The 15,146-nt window shown below is 43.2% G+C and overlaps 1 protein-coding gene and 1 long non-coding RNA gene across 2 annotated transcripts in view; one reads left to right on the top strand and one right to left on the bottom strand.

Annotated features, from left to right (window-relative positions):
* Window positions 1–31: 31 nt before the first annotated feature.
* Window positions 32–15,146, bottom strand: part of HDGFL3 (HDGF like 3) — a 38,310-nt gene continuing 23,195 nt past the window's right edge. The window contains exons 3-6 of the mRNA XM_056347780.1: window positions 11,730–11,868; window positions 10,244–10,402; window positions 8,817–8,963; window positions 32–1,403 (exon numbers count right to left, since the gene is read on the bottom strand). Coding sequence (XP_056203755.1) covers window positions 1,398–1,403; window positions 8,817–8,963; window positions 10,244–10,402; window positions 11,730–11,868 — 451 coding nt within the window. The 3' untranslated portion in view covers window positions 32–1,397. The remainder of the gene's footprint in view (window positions 1,404–8,816; window positions 8,964–10,243; window positions 10,403–11,729; window positions 11,869–15,146) is intronic.
* Window positions 10,409–15,136, top strand: LOC130153233 (uncharacterized). Its single transcript, XR_008823281.1, has 3 exons — window positions 10,409–11,698; window positions 13,745–13,882; window positions 14,625–15,136. It is a non-coding gene; the product is annotated as an uncharacterized LOC130153233 (long non-coding RNA).

Consider the following 15,146-nt stretch of genomic DNA (forward strand, 5'->3'; position numbering starts at 1 on the left):
TTACTTCTAATGTTTTTAAAGAAACTGTGAATACATTCAAGGTGAATTTAATAACCTCCTGTTATCCAGAAAAGGCAAAGTACAGAAAAAATAAAGATCTCACCTGCACTTGTATCTATTATGGTCAACTCATGTTAACAGAATGTTTTGCTTTAATACTTGACTTACATTAATACCTCACATTATTACACGTATGAAGCCAAATATGACGCTAACTTAGTTGCTTACAACCTCAAACCTTACTCCCAATACACATTCCAATAAATTTATTCTGTAAAAACAATACATTTTTTTGTTTCTTTTTGTTTTGGTTTTTTTTGTTGTTTTTTTTGTTGTGGTTTTTTTTTAGTTTTTTACAGTAAACTCATCAACTACAAACCTTGAATACGCAAAAGATGTTCCAAGGACAAGCATAACAAGGATTGGTAAAACCAGACTAAATATGTTTTCACAATAAAAGCTGGCATAAAAATAAATAAAAATCTCTATTATCACAATAGCAACAATAATGTACACAGAATAATGGATTTGGAATGCTTACTTACTAGTCTAGTTCTATTTCCAAAAGGAAAAAAAAAAGCCAGAATGACAGCATCCTTTTTTAAGCCTTTCATTATTTAAAATTGATGTTTTCTTTTGGTTTCCCATAGGGTTCTATATCACAGTAAGCTTAAAAATGGAAAGCATCCAAATGAATGATTTCAAATTGAGTTGGCATTGGAAAAAATCCTTGTATTAATCTAAAGAAACACAAAAAGACTTTCACTAACTTCACATATAGGAACTAAGTCAGATAGTGTACATTACATCATGATTTTGAGAAGTATTAAGAGTATAACTAGCTAGGTACTTCTAATAAGGAAAGGTATTTTATTACATTATTGAACTTGGTGGTGATCTCAACTGAAGAAGAATTTTTCTTTTGTGTTGTAAACTGATCAAAAATCAAAGTATGGATATAGGGAAATCTAAAATCATGTTTGTACGTGGAAGATATTGTAGTATTGTATGGAGGGGACTCATTTCTAAGATTTACTTGTTCTTAAAAATTGCTGATTTAGAATGATATAATTTGGAGTTACACCTTTTCTATCTAGAAAAGGAATCTAAATCATGTTCAAGTATGCGATATCTTCATAAACCTCAGCCACTGGTAAAGGGCAACTTCATGCAACCAAATAATATGAAAATCAAAAAGTAACCCTTAGAAAAAAGGGTAAAATGTCATTTCTGCAAACACAACAGATAGGAATGTGAATAATGTGCATACAAACTGGGATGCTGTTGATGATAGTAATGAACAGATGTGGTGACTCATATCAAATCCAAGAATATTAGACAACCAAACATGTAACCTTCTTGTATTTTCCCTTAATATTCAGCAGTCATTATGTTGGTTAAGTCTGAAAGAGAGAGAGAGGAAAAAAAATAATCACATTTAATGTAAGAAAAAGCATGTTGTAACAAACTTGATATAATTAATGCCTTATTCCCACACTTCAAAGTCACAGGTACAAGTAACCGCCTGGTCTGTTCGAACAAATTTTTTTCTAGAGAAAACGACTTATGTTACATCAACTAAACATACCCCTATAAAATACTAAAGAACATATTTTAGAAGTAAACATTTAGGGCTTTATTCAAATAAGCAGCTCCAGTCACGTGTGTGGGTTGGTTTTTTCTTTTCCCCAATCACTTAATTATGAATCACTTATAGCATACTTCACGCAACCAAATTTTGCATTTTTCCACTACACTACATCGCTGACAGGCTTCACGCAAAAGCTCCGGCACTGCTGTGCTCCTGGACGCCTTGCGGCGAGAACGCCCTGCTCTTCCAACACGCAAACACTTAGCAAGCCCAAAGAAGGACAAACAGTTCTCATAGCTAACATATCTGATTTTGCTTGTGAAAAGGAAACAGTTTGGCTCAGAGTTCACTGTAAGGTGATGACAGAAAAGGAAGAAACTCCCACTTCGTGGCTGAGTCAAGGTCAGCTCTTGCTCCCACTGGTATTAGGGTGAACAGGATCAGACTGTCCTCACGTGATCATGCCAAGTGTCTCCAACTCAGTTTCTTCATATTAAACAGAAACAGCAAATCTCACCTACAGGCACAAGGACACGCTACTTTTGTCCAGCAACACGACGACATGCAGTGCTACATGACTACCTAACCCTGAGCGAGGCACCCCTGCTCCTTCGTAAAGAATTCAGAGTGTGAAAGCTTGTCCACCCACACCCCCACGGACGGAAAGAAACACGACACACAAGCAGTGTGAAGGAATCAGTACTGTATTTGGTGTGATCATCCAAGAAAAAAATCAACATTGAGTGGTGGTGGTGGTGGTGGTGGTGGTGGTGTACAGGTTAAATCCACTGAGGATGATGGAATTCTCACTTTACACAAGACCCAGAAGAGAATACGAAAAGATGGCTTATTTTAACATCCCTGCACTAGGAGTTTGCTGCCTGAGCTCTCTCCCGCTCTGGCCCATCATACCTGCTGTGTGCGATGCCACGGCTACAGCAGACTGTGCTTCCCTGTCCCCGAGGACAAGAGCATACGAGGGCCCGCGGAGCGGCCTGGGGTGCCAGCCTGGCTACTGCACCTCTGAGCTACGGGCTGCGTTTGTCCAGCGTGGTGGTTCTCCCCCACGACAAGGGCTTTACAAAGTGAGTAATGGAAACCTGCACATTCCGTGTGGGAGGTCTTGGTACATCCTGACGGCCGACACTTGACAAGGAGTAATTATAAAATGCTCATGCCTGTAAGGACGGCTGACAGGCGCTGCCTGAGCCCTGCCTCCCCCAGAAGGTGTGACTGCGTGGCTCACCCACAGCCGCACTTCCACCGGCCTCTCTCCTCCGCGTCGGTGAGATGATACTTCCAGGTGCTTTGGAGATGTGGCTGGCAGGGGTTTGCTGCTGTTTCCCTTCAGAGGGACACGCAGGCACCCATCGAAACAACTACAAAGGATTAGTGGATCACAACATGCCTGATGCTGAAGTTCATAATGACTGACAGCTGCTACCCAGCGCTGACGGGCAGCGTGGGTGGTGAAACGGTGGGTCCCTACAGTGCCACTCTCCGATCCAGCCAGGAAAGCTGTCCTTTTGGAGTGTGAAACCTTTGCACTTACTAACAACCATTCCCTGCTGGACTAAGGCCAGGAGACTGGTGGGCGCCATTCTTGCCTGGGCGCTGGGAATATTCACCCTTCCACTCCCCACTGGCTGTGCAGAGACGCATCCATCGGGCCACAGCGTGGCACAGGAGGGACAACAAAGAGCCGGGTGTGCACATCATCCACTAGGATTTTCACCTTTACCAGTACCCACTCTGCACACTTTGTCCCCCAGAGCAGTCCCAGGTGCCCCAGAGGCCAGCAGCTCTCTTGTCCCCAGCTGCCGGCAGCCCCGGGGCCAGCGGGGACCTTCCCCCACCCAGGCAGCGCTGCCGGCCCCCGCAGCACCCATGGAACAAGGATGGCAGCAGCCGCTGAACAAGGATGCGGCAGAGCTGAGCGGTTTCCATGGTCTCCATGGTTTCACGTCCCTTCAGACACGGACCAACCCTCGTCATCTTTGTTTGAACAAGTCTCTCAGCTGTACTGTAAGATACGGTCCCTGTGCCGCACTGACCAGTGCTACTGCACACAAAAGAAACAGCACACAATCTGACTGGAGTGAAACATCGCAGTCATCGGCAAAATTGAAGGCCAGAGAACACAGAAAGCAGGGAATAAAAGTAAATCCACAAATGGCTTTGTTTTTTCTGGCACTGAAAATTTGTTCTGCAACTGACTCAGCCGTTCTGTACTTTAAAAGCTCTTGATGGATGGACAGAAGGACAATTATTTACTTGCTCTATATGATCATCGTTATTCCATGTTGGTTTGGGGTCAAAATGGCTGCAGGATTCAATGTACACAGAGATGCAAAGAGCATATTTCATCTACACTGGCTGCTTTAATCTCAACTTGCACCCAGACATCGATGTTTCTCCTGAGTTATGTCCCATTGCCTTACTGAGCAGTGCTGTTGTGCTGTTGTCCTGAGCTATAGGAAGGCAGCAGACAACACACCTCTTTGCACCAGAGTGTGTGCCACTATTTTGATTTTTACATGGAACTTTTTACTGTGCAACAGTTAAACATATTTTCGCAAATGCTGTCTTTTTTTGGAGGGGTAGATTTTAACTTACTCAAATTGCAGGAAAAAAAGATCGGACAAAAATACATACTCTGTTTTCATTTTCTGGAAAAATGCCCACATACATGCTTTTACCTTGAATAGAGCCCTAAATGAATGTTGGTAAACCCCCAAACCTATTATGCCACCTAACCAATGTTATTCTTGAGATGTAAAGAAAGAGTGAAGGAACCGAACATGTCAAAACCACATCAGAAGGCCACGGTGAACCTGTGTTTCTCTGGCCAGTTTGGCCTTAACACTTGTCTTTCACAGCAGTAACTGGAATTGTTGCTTCCCCACAAGAACATAACAACAAAAAAATATGTCCTGGACACAGGGCATTTTAAATATGTTCTCCCAATGGCAATAGTATCCGATGGCAGTAATTTTGGACCAGATCTTGATCCCCTTATTCATGCTGGCAAGCAGTTGCCTCCACAAATAGATCCACTGACTCCCATGTTAGTAACTGATTGTCAGTGTGAGTAAAAAGATCACAGTCCTTTAACCCACTTTAATATTTGGGCTGTACCAGGAGCAAAATAATGTATTTAATTTCCAACGAATCTATTATTTTTCAAAGACTCAGTAAAACCATTCACCTCCTGAAAGGCAACCACATGCGTCTGTACACAAAGAGAATGCCTTGTTTACCAACACAATGTCTGGACTGTAACCAATATAATACCAAAAGAAAAACTTGCCACATACTCTTGAGTGCTGACCTTAACATCCAAACACTCTCTAACAGGGCAGGGACTACCGCCAGCTTTCCAGCGTCGTTACACGCCTGGCCGGAGAGTAAAAGTAAAACGCGACTTCGGTGTTTGGTTATAAAGATTCCGAGTTATGCCACCCAAGAACCAAACACACAAGTCACCAGAGATTTAAATGTGGAATGTAAATCTGCTGCCATGAATTCACTGATTTATGAGCTAATTTTGGACTACAGAAAGTAAACAACACAGAGCCATGAATACCCTTCTACTGGAATAGTCTGTTGACGTGGTGTTTTGAGAAAGCCAAAACAATTTAGTATTTAACAGCCCAGGACTGTCATGGCGCAGGGGGGCAGTGTGCTGTGACTTTTGACTTGAGCAAACTCCAAGATAGGCTGTCTTAGCTGTCATGTTATTAATTAATAAATATTAGACAATAAACCCCTGAGGTTCAGGTTTTGCATCTTTCTGGGGAAAGAATCAGCCGAAGAACAGCAGCCTGAGGACAGGTAGTGGCAGGATGCGATTATAAAGTGTGGCTGAGTCTGAGGAAGCGAATGTCTCTTCTGTGGAGAGTGCCTGCAGTCCTCAAGAACAGTTGAGAAATTAAGGGATGGAGATAAGAAAAGAAAGCAGCTTTGTCAACCCCAGGGATGAAAAAAATAAATATCACAAGTCGAGCCCTTGAACAGTATGAAATTGGCTGAAAAAATATCATAGCTTTGGAAGTACTTTTATTTGCTCTGGGCTTCAGTCTTTAGGAAGCCATCACTTCACATTTTCAAGCTTTCCGCTACCACCTGGAGGTTAGAAATTTCATTAAAAAGTATAGGTGAAGACACTCCTGCAATCATTTGACTTGAGCTGTTAACCCTTTGAGAAGATCCCTGTAATGTGAAGGGTAAGGGTGTGCATAAAAGGTACGGTTCCCTCTGATCTGGAGAGTAGATGTGTCTTCAGCCTGCGGTCCAGGCATTACAGAACGTAACTGCTACCTCATTATTATTAGCATCATTATGAGGAAAGTTGCTTGTGTCCTTTAGGCAATCTTGCATGGTCAGACCCTGGAAGGTGCAGAGCACAGGAGGCAGAGGCTCCCCAGGACACACCGGTGGGGAGCACTACCTGCAGGACAGCTGAGCCCCCAGCCGCCTGCCCACCCGCCTGCCCCAGCTCTTCCCAGCCCCTGCTGCCGGGGGCCTTCAAACAGCTGGTCACAGTGGCAAGACCAGGGCAACTGAACAGCCTGTATTTGAGATGAGAGCTCTGAACTCCTGCTTTTCTTGTCTCTTTGCCTTCGCGGTACCTTTCTACAAGTTACTGCGGCACAAACTTTCCTGGTGTGAGTCTCAGGCAGCCCCCAGCCCCCTACCTTGGGGGAGGGAGCAGGTTTGCACCCCAGCGCTCGCTGTGGAGCGGTGACTATGCAGCTCCTGTGCTGCATGCTGGGGAGGAGGAAGCCCACAGCAGGCTGCGTGTTGTGGCTCCAATGCTCTTCTCACAAGCCAAATGATTTCAAAAGAGACCATAATCTCGTCTATAACCGTGCCTTTGAGCAGACCTAGACATTCTTCTGAATTCATGCACATGAACAAGAGGACCATATCCCAGCTCTGCAGGCACGTGTTGGTCTTTTTCGACCTTCCTTTCCATAGAAGAGAAGCCCAGGCGGGTGGGCTGGAGGAGCTCGCTGCCCCCCTTCAGACTCCCGGTCTGGATGCCCGGCAGAGCGTGGCCCAGTACCCCAGCGGGTCAGTCCAGGCACACTGTGTAACCGGTGTGTGACCGGCTGTGTAACTCCAACTGGGAAAAAAATTCCCATCACTCTTTCCCCGAGTGCCTTGTGTCTGACAAGGGATGGTACCTTCTAAAATGACACCTAGTCTGGCTCCGAGGACATGCAGTGTCCCCTCCTGGTCCTAGGAGAGAATTGCACCATCGACAACAGCCCAAAGGAAACGGGGAAGAGGGTTTACATGTGAAACGCTGATTCTGCAGCACAAATCCAGATGAAATCTCTGGATCAGGATGTGAATTTCTCCAAACTTATCAGTGCTTTTATCTCAAAGTGCTCTGAAAACCATCTGTCCATCTCTCCTTGGTACATGCTACTAAAACTCCGCCTTTCCCATAATGCTTCCAAGATCTAGTCTAGTTAAACAGCGGTCAAGCCCCAGTGCTGGGGTTGCAGAGGTCGAAGCAGAGCCAGCTCCTCACATGGGTATGGCAGTGGTGACTGTATTTCTGTGGAGCTGGTGCTGGCAGGAAGGACAAACTGTTGAGATTTCAGCACAAAAGCTAAAATACCCACAACCCTGAGAACACTGAAGAGGACCATGATGTTGGAGCACGCTGGACTCTACCCCCAGAAGGAAGAGCTGTATGAGTGTCACCCGCCAGCCAGCCAACACCCTATGGGACTTTTTAGCCACTTAGTCTGCGACTGACCTAACCCAGAAAGAATTTGGTCCTTACACGGAGAACGTGCCTGAAGCTCATGGGCATATCCCTTGCCACTGCTACAAACGTGGGAAACAAAGCAGGCCCCCTGAACTTCTTGCCACCTCAGATGGACCTTATGGCCAGTCTTCTCACTCAAACACCTCTTTGAAGACATGAAAGCATCACAGGGTTAACTAGCCAGAACATGGGCAACACGTGCGCTACACACACCACACTTATCAGCCCCAGACCCTCTGAGTCTGTGGGTGAGGTGCTGGGAAGGCACCCCCGGGCATACCAACTCCCTGTGTCAGTCTCTGGCTCAAGGCAGCGGCTTGTTCAGAGTGAACGCAGAGGCTCAGGGCACATTCCTGACCCCATGAGCCACATATCAAAGTCTTTATAAGGTGAAGAGCCACGAAACACATAAACTGCACGGCAGAGAGAGAAGGGGAGAGGAAGCTCTGGGAGAAGTCTTGAAGCAGAAGCCGACAGCAGCTCCCCAGAGGTTGTGCTTTGTGAGAAAGGGTTGAGGCTGAGCACGCAGCTGGGTGCTGAGGCACCTCGGCAGTGTCAGATGAGAGCCTGTGCTGGCTGGCTTCCTGTCACACCTGGGGATTCGTGTCACTCAGCAGCTCCTGTGACAGCCCAGCCCAGCTGCTGGCCATGTGGCAGAGCCTTGGCACAGAACCTGCACGAGAACTGGTTCTGAGCCGGAGCTGTAAATGCTGGAGCAGGGAGGCCAGTGCTACTCGAAAGGCTCAGAAATAGAAGTGGTTGTTAACGGTGGCTGACGATTAACCAGTCTCTGTGCTAATTCCCCTGCTCAGCAGCCTTCCTTTCTGTCGTTGTGGTCACAACAAAATAATATTGATATGAACACACAACTGACACAAACATACAAGGAGACTGTATGAAGCTGCTCTGGAGCAGACGGTACTTTCCCTCCTTGGAAGGTCATATCCCAAGGCAGGATCTGCCCTGAAACCCACAGTGTGCCGAGTCTGTAATGTGCACATGAACCCTCATGAACTCCAAAGAAGTCAGTGGGACTGCACAAATTTTAAACAAGTGTGAAAGGATAAGCAGGTTCCCCCTGTTTAGTAAGCCAAAATGCATGATGCAAACAGTCTGATTCTGCTCTCGCATCAATTTTGCATCATTCCAGCTCATGGTTTTCAGTAGTTCCTCTCAGCTGACATCCATGCAAGTGCTGGAATGAAAATAATGCTTATAGCATCTTTTCTCATTCAGTCATTTCTCTAGAGCAAAACTGATACCAGTGCAGGGACCGGTCTCACGTTTCTGTTCTAGACACATTCTGAGCACTGAAACGCAATGTAAAAAGATCGCGTGGGGTATGCACAGGTCACTGCAATGCAACGCCTTTCACCCAGAGCTCCAAAGCCCCCCGGTAGCAAACAGCGTGGGAAGTGAATGGTATTAACAGAAGATTACCCCTTCACTGGTTTTCTGCAAATCTGAAGAAGTGTTTCTTGTGTCATTGCCTGCGTCCCCAGCATCAGAGCTGCTCTTATTTTCTTCCTCTTTGCAGTCCTTATCATCTTCATCTCCAGGAGATTTCCGTGACTGCTTGGAGGATTTCTAAAACGAACAACAACAAAGTGAAAAAGTAAAAACTGAGCTTCAGTCACAGAAAGGCACTTTTGAAACATATGTGGAATGCTGTCTGATCATGCGGTTCCCTGTCCAAGGTGAATACTGGGGAGGATGTGTGGGGTGAGAAGCATTTTTCAGGTGAAGCAGTTGGAGTTACTGCCATCAGTGAAGCAAAAGGCGAAATTGGGTGTTTGACACAGGTTGGCAGCACAACTGACTGTAAGACAGACACAGTAACAGGAGATGGGTATTAGTGTTGGGTCACCTGTAGGTTTTGTTAGTTAATGAAACAGATGGTGCCAGCTTGACAAAAGTTTTGATTAAACACAGAGATGTAAAATGAGAATAACATTAGCAGAGCTGCTTTCCATACTTTTTTTAGTGCTGTCAGCTTTAATATATTAACATTAAAGCCATGTGGAACCAATATATCTTTTCTGCTCCCTTTATGTTATGCAATTCTACAGTACAAAAGGATAAATTGTGGCATTAAGCCACCATTTTCCTAATCCTCTGTTTGCCCAGAGTCTTCTGGAAAGAAGATGGTAGACCAGACCTGAATTTGTAATGTAAAACACATAAAGGGGGTGAAATTACTTAGTACGTTTTGTTCAGTTGATGAACCATAGAAATCCCTGCTCTCCCCCAAATTGTACCTGGATCAGATTGTTTGCTTGCTTCTTCTCATTTAATTTAGTTTTCACTTACAGAGAAGAGTCACACGAATGTGAGTGCACATGACTCTGCCACGCTTCCCACAATTTTTTGAGCCAAGTACAGACCTGGAGGCACACACAGAACTGGAGGAAGTGACTATAACGCTGCTCCCTTTCACCCGGGTGAGAAGTACAGCTGAACCCAAAGTCACTACGCAGGTGATTACATTCAACAGCCATTACCAGGCAGTCTGAGACACAGTACTCCTAAGGAGGCACGCTCCTAAGGCTTTTTTTTCGCTCTTCATGGAGAATCTAAGATGACCAAACCTATCAATCCATCTTTGCATGGATTTTCCTTCCAGCCCTTCTCAACTCCTTCCCATTCTTTCACCTCCTTCTCAAAGTGTGGGCACCAGAACAGGGCAGAGTATTTCAGCTGCTGTCTCACCAAGGCTGTCCACAAAAGCAAGAGCACTTCCCCTTGCCTGTTTCAACAGCATCGTTATGGTACTGGGTTCAAAACGCTAAAGAAGGAAGAACAGATTGCCAAAAACTGAACACTAATTATAAATGCATATGGGTAACAATGGAAAAACTGAAGACAACCTTTGAAGTGTAGGATTTTTTCCGTTTTGAGCCTGCTTTTTCATTCTTTCTTTTTCCTTTTCCATCCTCTTCTACCCGATCACCTTCCTCCTCACTGCTGGCATCTGCTGTATTTCCTCCTTCTCCTTCAGTTTCTGAGGAGCTCTGTTGCTGAATTGCCTTTAAAATAACAATAACAGTAATAATATATAAACAACAAAAATATCACTAAAACCTAGTACTTATTTTTTGCTCTGTATTGAAGATAGGAATACTGGTAACAAACAGCTTACACTTTAGTCTCTACAGTCAGGAAGAGCTCATGTTATTCTTGCAATTATCAAGAAAAAGGGCTGCAGAGGCAATTTTCTCAGTCACCACTTGAAAACAGTTATCAGACGCAGATTCTGGGATAGCACGTTCTGAACGGTTTACACAGAAACAGAAGATCCGATAACAAAAATGTGTTTGCTGGAGAACTAAGGGCTGCTTAGCGGACAGACCTGGCGTGTTCTACTCTGGGCAATACTGTGGAAAATTCTAGACTTCGGCTGCAATAGGAGAGACCTATTCAGGAGAGAAGATGGCTGTTACACACACACACACACACACCCCACACCCCTTCACAGGGCAGGAGCTCCTTGTTAGGAAAAAAGCAAACGCTGACCAGAAGGCTGAGAGCTCTTTGACAGTCCATCTCCCACAGACTATTCACTAGATTTTTTTAAATCCCCAAGTGCATGCAAAACATCTGTAGAGCTGAAAATATGAAACAGGAACCGAGAGGGGCAGCAGCTTGTCTGCAGGTGGTCCGCATCGCTGGTTTGTAAGGTTTTGTGCTAATAATGTAATAGGTGTTTGCCTTCTTTTGGAGGTGATTTCTACCTTCAAAGGACCACATTTTTTTAACGAGAAAAGTTCTTTGGCTTTATACAGCCCACCAACTACTCCTCTCCCCCTCCAGCTTCCCTGACTTTTTGCTCCGGACATCCAACAGGGAGAGCTGTTGTACAGCAGCTACTATCTCGTAACGGCAGCGTAAACCTCCACCTTCTCACCCCTCACAACTTTGGCAGCGGTGTCCTATGTGTTGTACATTACCAATGTAAAAATCAAAAGTGCAGTGACCTTAAGGTCTGTGTAAAATACACTGAACCGGACATAAAAATAAACAACAGAAAGAAGAAGTCAGAAATTATTCATGTTTATACTGGAGTAAATAAAACCTTCCATTTTTAATTCAACTAAATCTGCTGCAGGTTTTTCCATTTCACCACCCCAGAATATCGCAGAAAGCTAAGGGCTCTGCAGTATGATTAAAGTTCAATTTGTCACAGAGTGCAAGACCACAGTTGTCTTTACATTACACAGTTACAAGAGCTGTGAAACTTTACAGCTCCACCAAACCCAGGACCTTCCACACCACTCAACAATTTTTACATTGACAAGAAGTCTTCAAAGAGGAAAGCAAGAAAGGTAAGGAGGAATAGAAGTGAAAGTAATTTACCTGATATCCAGTAAACTTTACTCCAGGGTTGTTTTCTATTTCCCACAGGCCTTCATTAAATCCTTTTCGCTTGTTCGACTTCCCAAACTTATCTTTATATTCTTTATATGGGAAAAGGTCTTTGGGCCCCAGGAATGCACTGCATTTTAACAAAGGTGACATTCAAAAAAGGACTTAAATTCCTCCTCTTCAAAAAAACCCCAAACCATTAACAGTGCAAATGTCTTCCCTATTCTTCTGCTCATTCCATCATTTCTTTCTCAGTTTTGTTTGCTTGTTTATTTATTTATTTAACACTGAGTTACTGCTGTGAGTCTGATTTAATGGCATTGGCTCACCATCCTTATGTCTGAAGTTGCAAAATCATGCTGGGTCTCTCTAGAAACAACTAAAACAAGTCTCATTTGTTATATTAACTACTGCTGGGAACTGGCACTTGAACAGTTTATGAAAGGGATTATATGACGTAATTGCCTGCGATAGCAAGGGACCAAACTTCCAGTCCTGTGTGTTACAAATCCAGAAAGGCCTAAAAATACCATACAGAAAGTTAAAGCATTTAAGGAGTGCCTAGAACCCACAAGCCAGAACTTACCCCTCGTACCGCGGGACAGAAAAAGCAGTGGCATTTACCAGTATCTATACTGCTGGTATGCCTGGGACCCTCTTTCTTGGAATAAGACCCTCACATGCTAGATTTTGTGCAAACACAATAAAAATGCTCTTTCCCCAAAATCTTATAATTTCATATAAGCCAAGAAACAATGGGTGAATATAGGCAGATGAGTAATACAAGGAAACAATGAGACACATGGTGCTTGTGGCCAAATTGTGTTTTAGACAGCACAGCAAAGCAGGGATTTTGTGCTCTGCTGCTGCTGCATAAGTCAGCTATGCACTGGGCCAACTAATTTCAGGCACAGACACCACAAGGCAGAAAAAATAATTACAAAAAAAAGAAGAGTGGTGATTTATCCTGCTTTTTCTACATACCCTTTTTTTTTTTTTTTTTTTTTTACTTTCAATAAAACTCTGACTTCTTATATAAAACTGAAGAAAGCATCAGTTCTTTTTCATTGGGTATCTATATCCATTGTGTTTACTTTGCTCTGTATCACAGTACTGGGATGGCTAATGGTAAGTTAAATTAAAAACAGTGAAGGCAAAAACCCCCTTTCGTTCCCACGTGGAAGATTCTATGTCACCAACAACTGGAGCTGAGCAAGTCGCAGTGTCCTTCACTATAATCACTGTCCTACTTTCCTGATGATCTTTGCAATTAACGTTAACTCTATGGTACCCATTACCATGGGATCATGGAGCTCCACCATTTACAACACATTTATACTTGCAACATCACCATGAGGTTGGGAAGTTGCCCTTTTTTGCAGATGGGCTTCTGAGGCACAGAGATCTGCCCAAGGTCAAACTCAAACTGATAAAAGAGCACAGAGGAAAACCCAATTCTCTCCAGTCTCAGTCCTATACCTTAATCACAGGGTCACAGTTCTTCCTTGCTGTAAACAGTACTTCAGATTAATGCCCAATTTGTGCCCTGATTCTTCCCAGCACTTACAAACGTGCAAAATTTCATTCACTTAAGTGATCCCACTGGCCAAGAAGTTTGCCAGGGTGGCTAAAGGCAGCAGCAAATGCCAAGTCTCTGGGGAAGGAACTTCCTTTGAACTACGCAGGAGACAGAACGGTATCCACACGCAGTCGTCTCATTGAGAAGTATCTCAATTATATAATTACAAAGCCAAGAATGCATTTCTACCTGAAAGCCAAACAGCGATTTCCAAACTAACAAATGTCTTGTTAATATTAAAGGCTACAATAGAGCAAGGGATCTGAATAAATTGTTTTATGAATGCTTTTGCTAATACTAGATGTCTCCTTGTTGCCAAAAATACATACAAACAGTTCTAACACAAATAACAAAGGAAAACTGAATGAAACTTACCACGGGCTACCTTAATTTTGCACAAAAGTAATGTATGGAAATGTTTCTACAGCCTTTTATGTACAGTCAACACTGAAAAATGGTGTACATCCTTGTTTGAAATACATCTGTTGCCACCGGGAGAGTATAACAGTTTCCACTGCTCTGCTATCAAACTAAGGAGCTGCAATCTACAGTTCATTTTTAGCAGGTATGCTTTTTAAATTATTAAGGTAGTAACTACAAACGTTCTTCCTGTTTCAGGTGCTACAGTCAGATTGTGGGCTGACAAAACCCAAACCAAAAGAGGTTAGCAGTGTGGGATTCATTCAATTCAGAATAAAAGTGGTCAGAGGTTTTTTTCTCAAAATGTTTCTTGAGAAAAATGTTTCCATTAAAAAAAATAAATTATATTTTGTGCTCTGATTTTAAAGCATCGTAAGTTTACTTGAACTTAATTCTTTTTAGATTAATTTGTGACAGTAATAGTAGATCACAATATATCAAAGTAATAGGAAGAAATATTTTAACTAAAGAGGCTGCTTTGATCTTTATTAAGCACAAACTGCCTTTAAAGATTTTTGAAGTAAAATGTGACGTATTAGCTATGGGGTTTATTATGTTCTGGAATAATGTTAAAATTCAAAAACAAACAAGAATTTCTAATAAAGCTTCAAATGTCTAAAATTAAATTTAAAATGTCATCAGAATTTCATTTTTTTCCTTTTTCTATTTCCTAGGAATGCTAGAAAACATGTTCCCCACAAGTGGGGAAGGAAAAGTTTTAAAATGTAAACATTTAATGCAAAATAGAACCTGTGATTTATTTTTTTGAACTACCTCAGTTTAAAATAGAGACACGTACATTATAATTTTGAAGCTCTGTACTTTGTAGCAATTACTGTAAGACCTAACTTACTCTTTCTGTTCTGATTCCTTTCTTTCCCTATAAGCTCTGCCAACTCTGTTCTATTACTTCCGAGAAGTCCATCCTACAGTGCCCCCAGCACAGATCTCACAGGAACGCACGTTATTTTAAAGCTGTGTGAGGACTGTGTGAGACTCCGGGCTCTGCTTCCTTTCATTTTACAAACTACCAAGTGATTTCTCACACAGGACAGGAACCCAAACGTGTCTGAATACAGCAGCTTGATCTCTGCTACCATGTACATCCAAGTAACAAATTTTTGCCCATGCATCTGACGTCAGATGACTCTTTAATAAATACGTGCCAACACTTTTCTTTACGGGAAACACAGGCACTACTTGTTATTTATGCTTAGCCCATAACACACCATCCAGGCAGCAGTGTTCCCATCTGCTTTCACGTGTTGGTACAAATGAGTTGGGCTCATAGGACCTATCTCTAGGCTCCCAATGGCTTCAGTCAGGATTTGTTCCAATAAAATCAGTGGAGATGAAGTTAGCTGCAGTGGAAGAAGATGTTTTCAAAGGAAAAGACCATGTTCATTCAC

Source organism: Falco biarmicus, chromosome 7 (genome assembly GCF_023638135.1).
Source record: "Falco biarmicus isolate bFalBia1 chromosome 7, bFalBia1.pri, whole genome shotgun sequence".
Taxonomy (NCBI): Eukaryota; Metazoa; Chordata; class Aves; order Falconiformes; family Falconidae; genus Falco; species Falco biarmicus.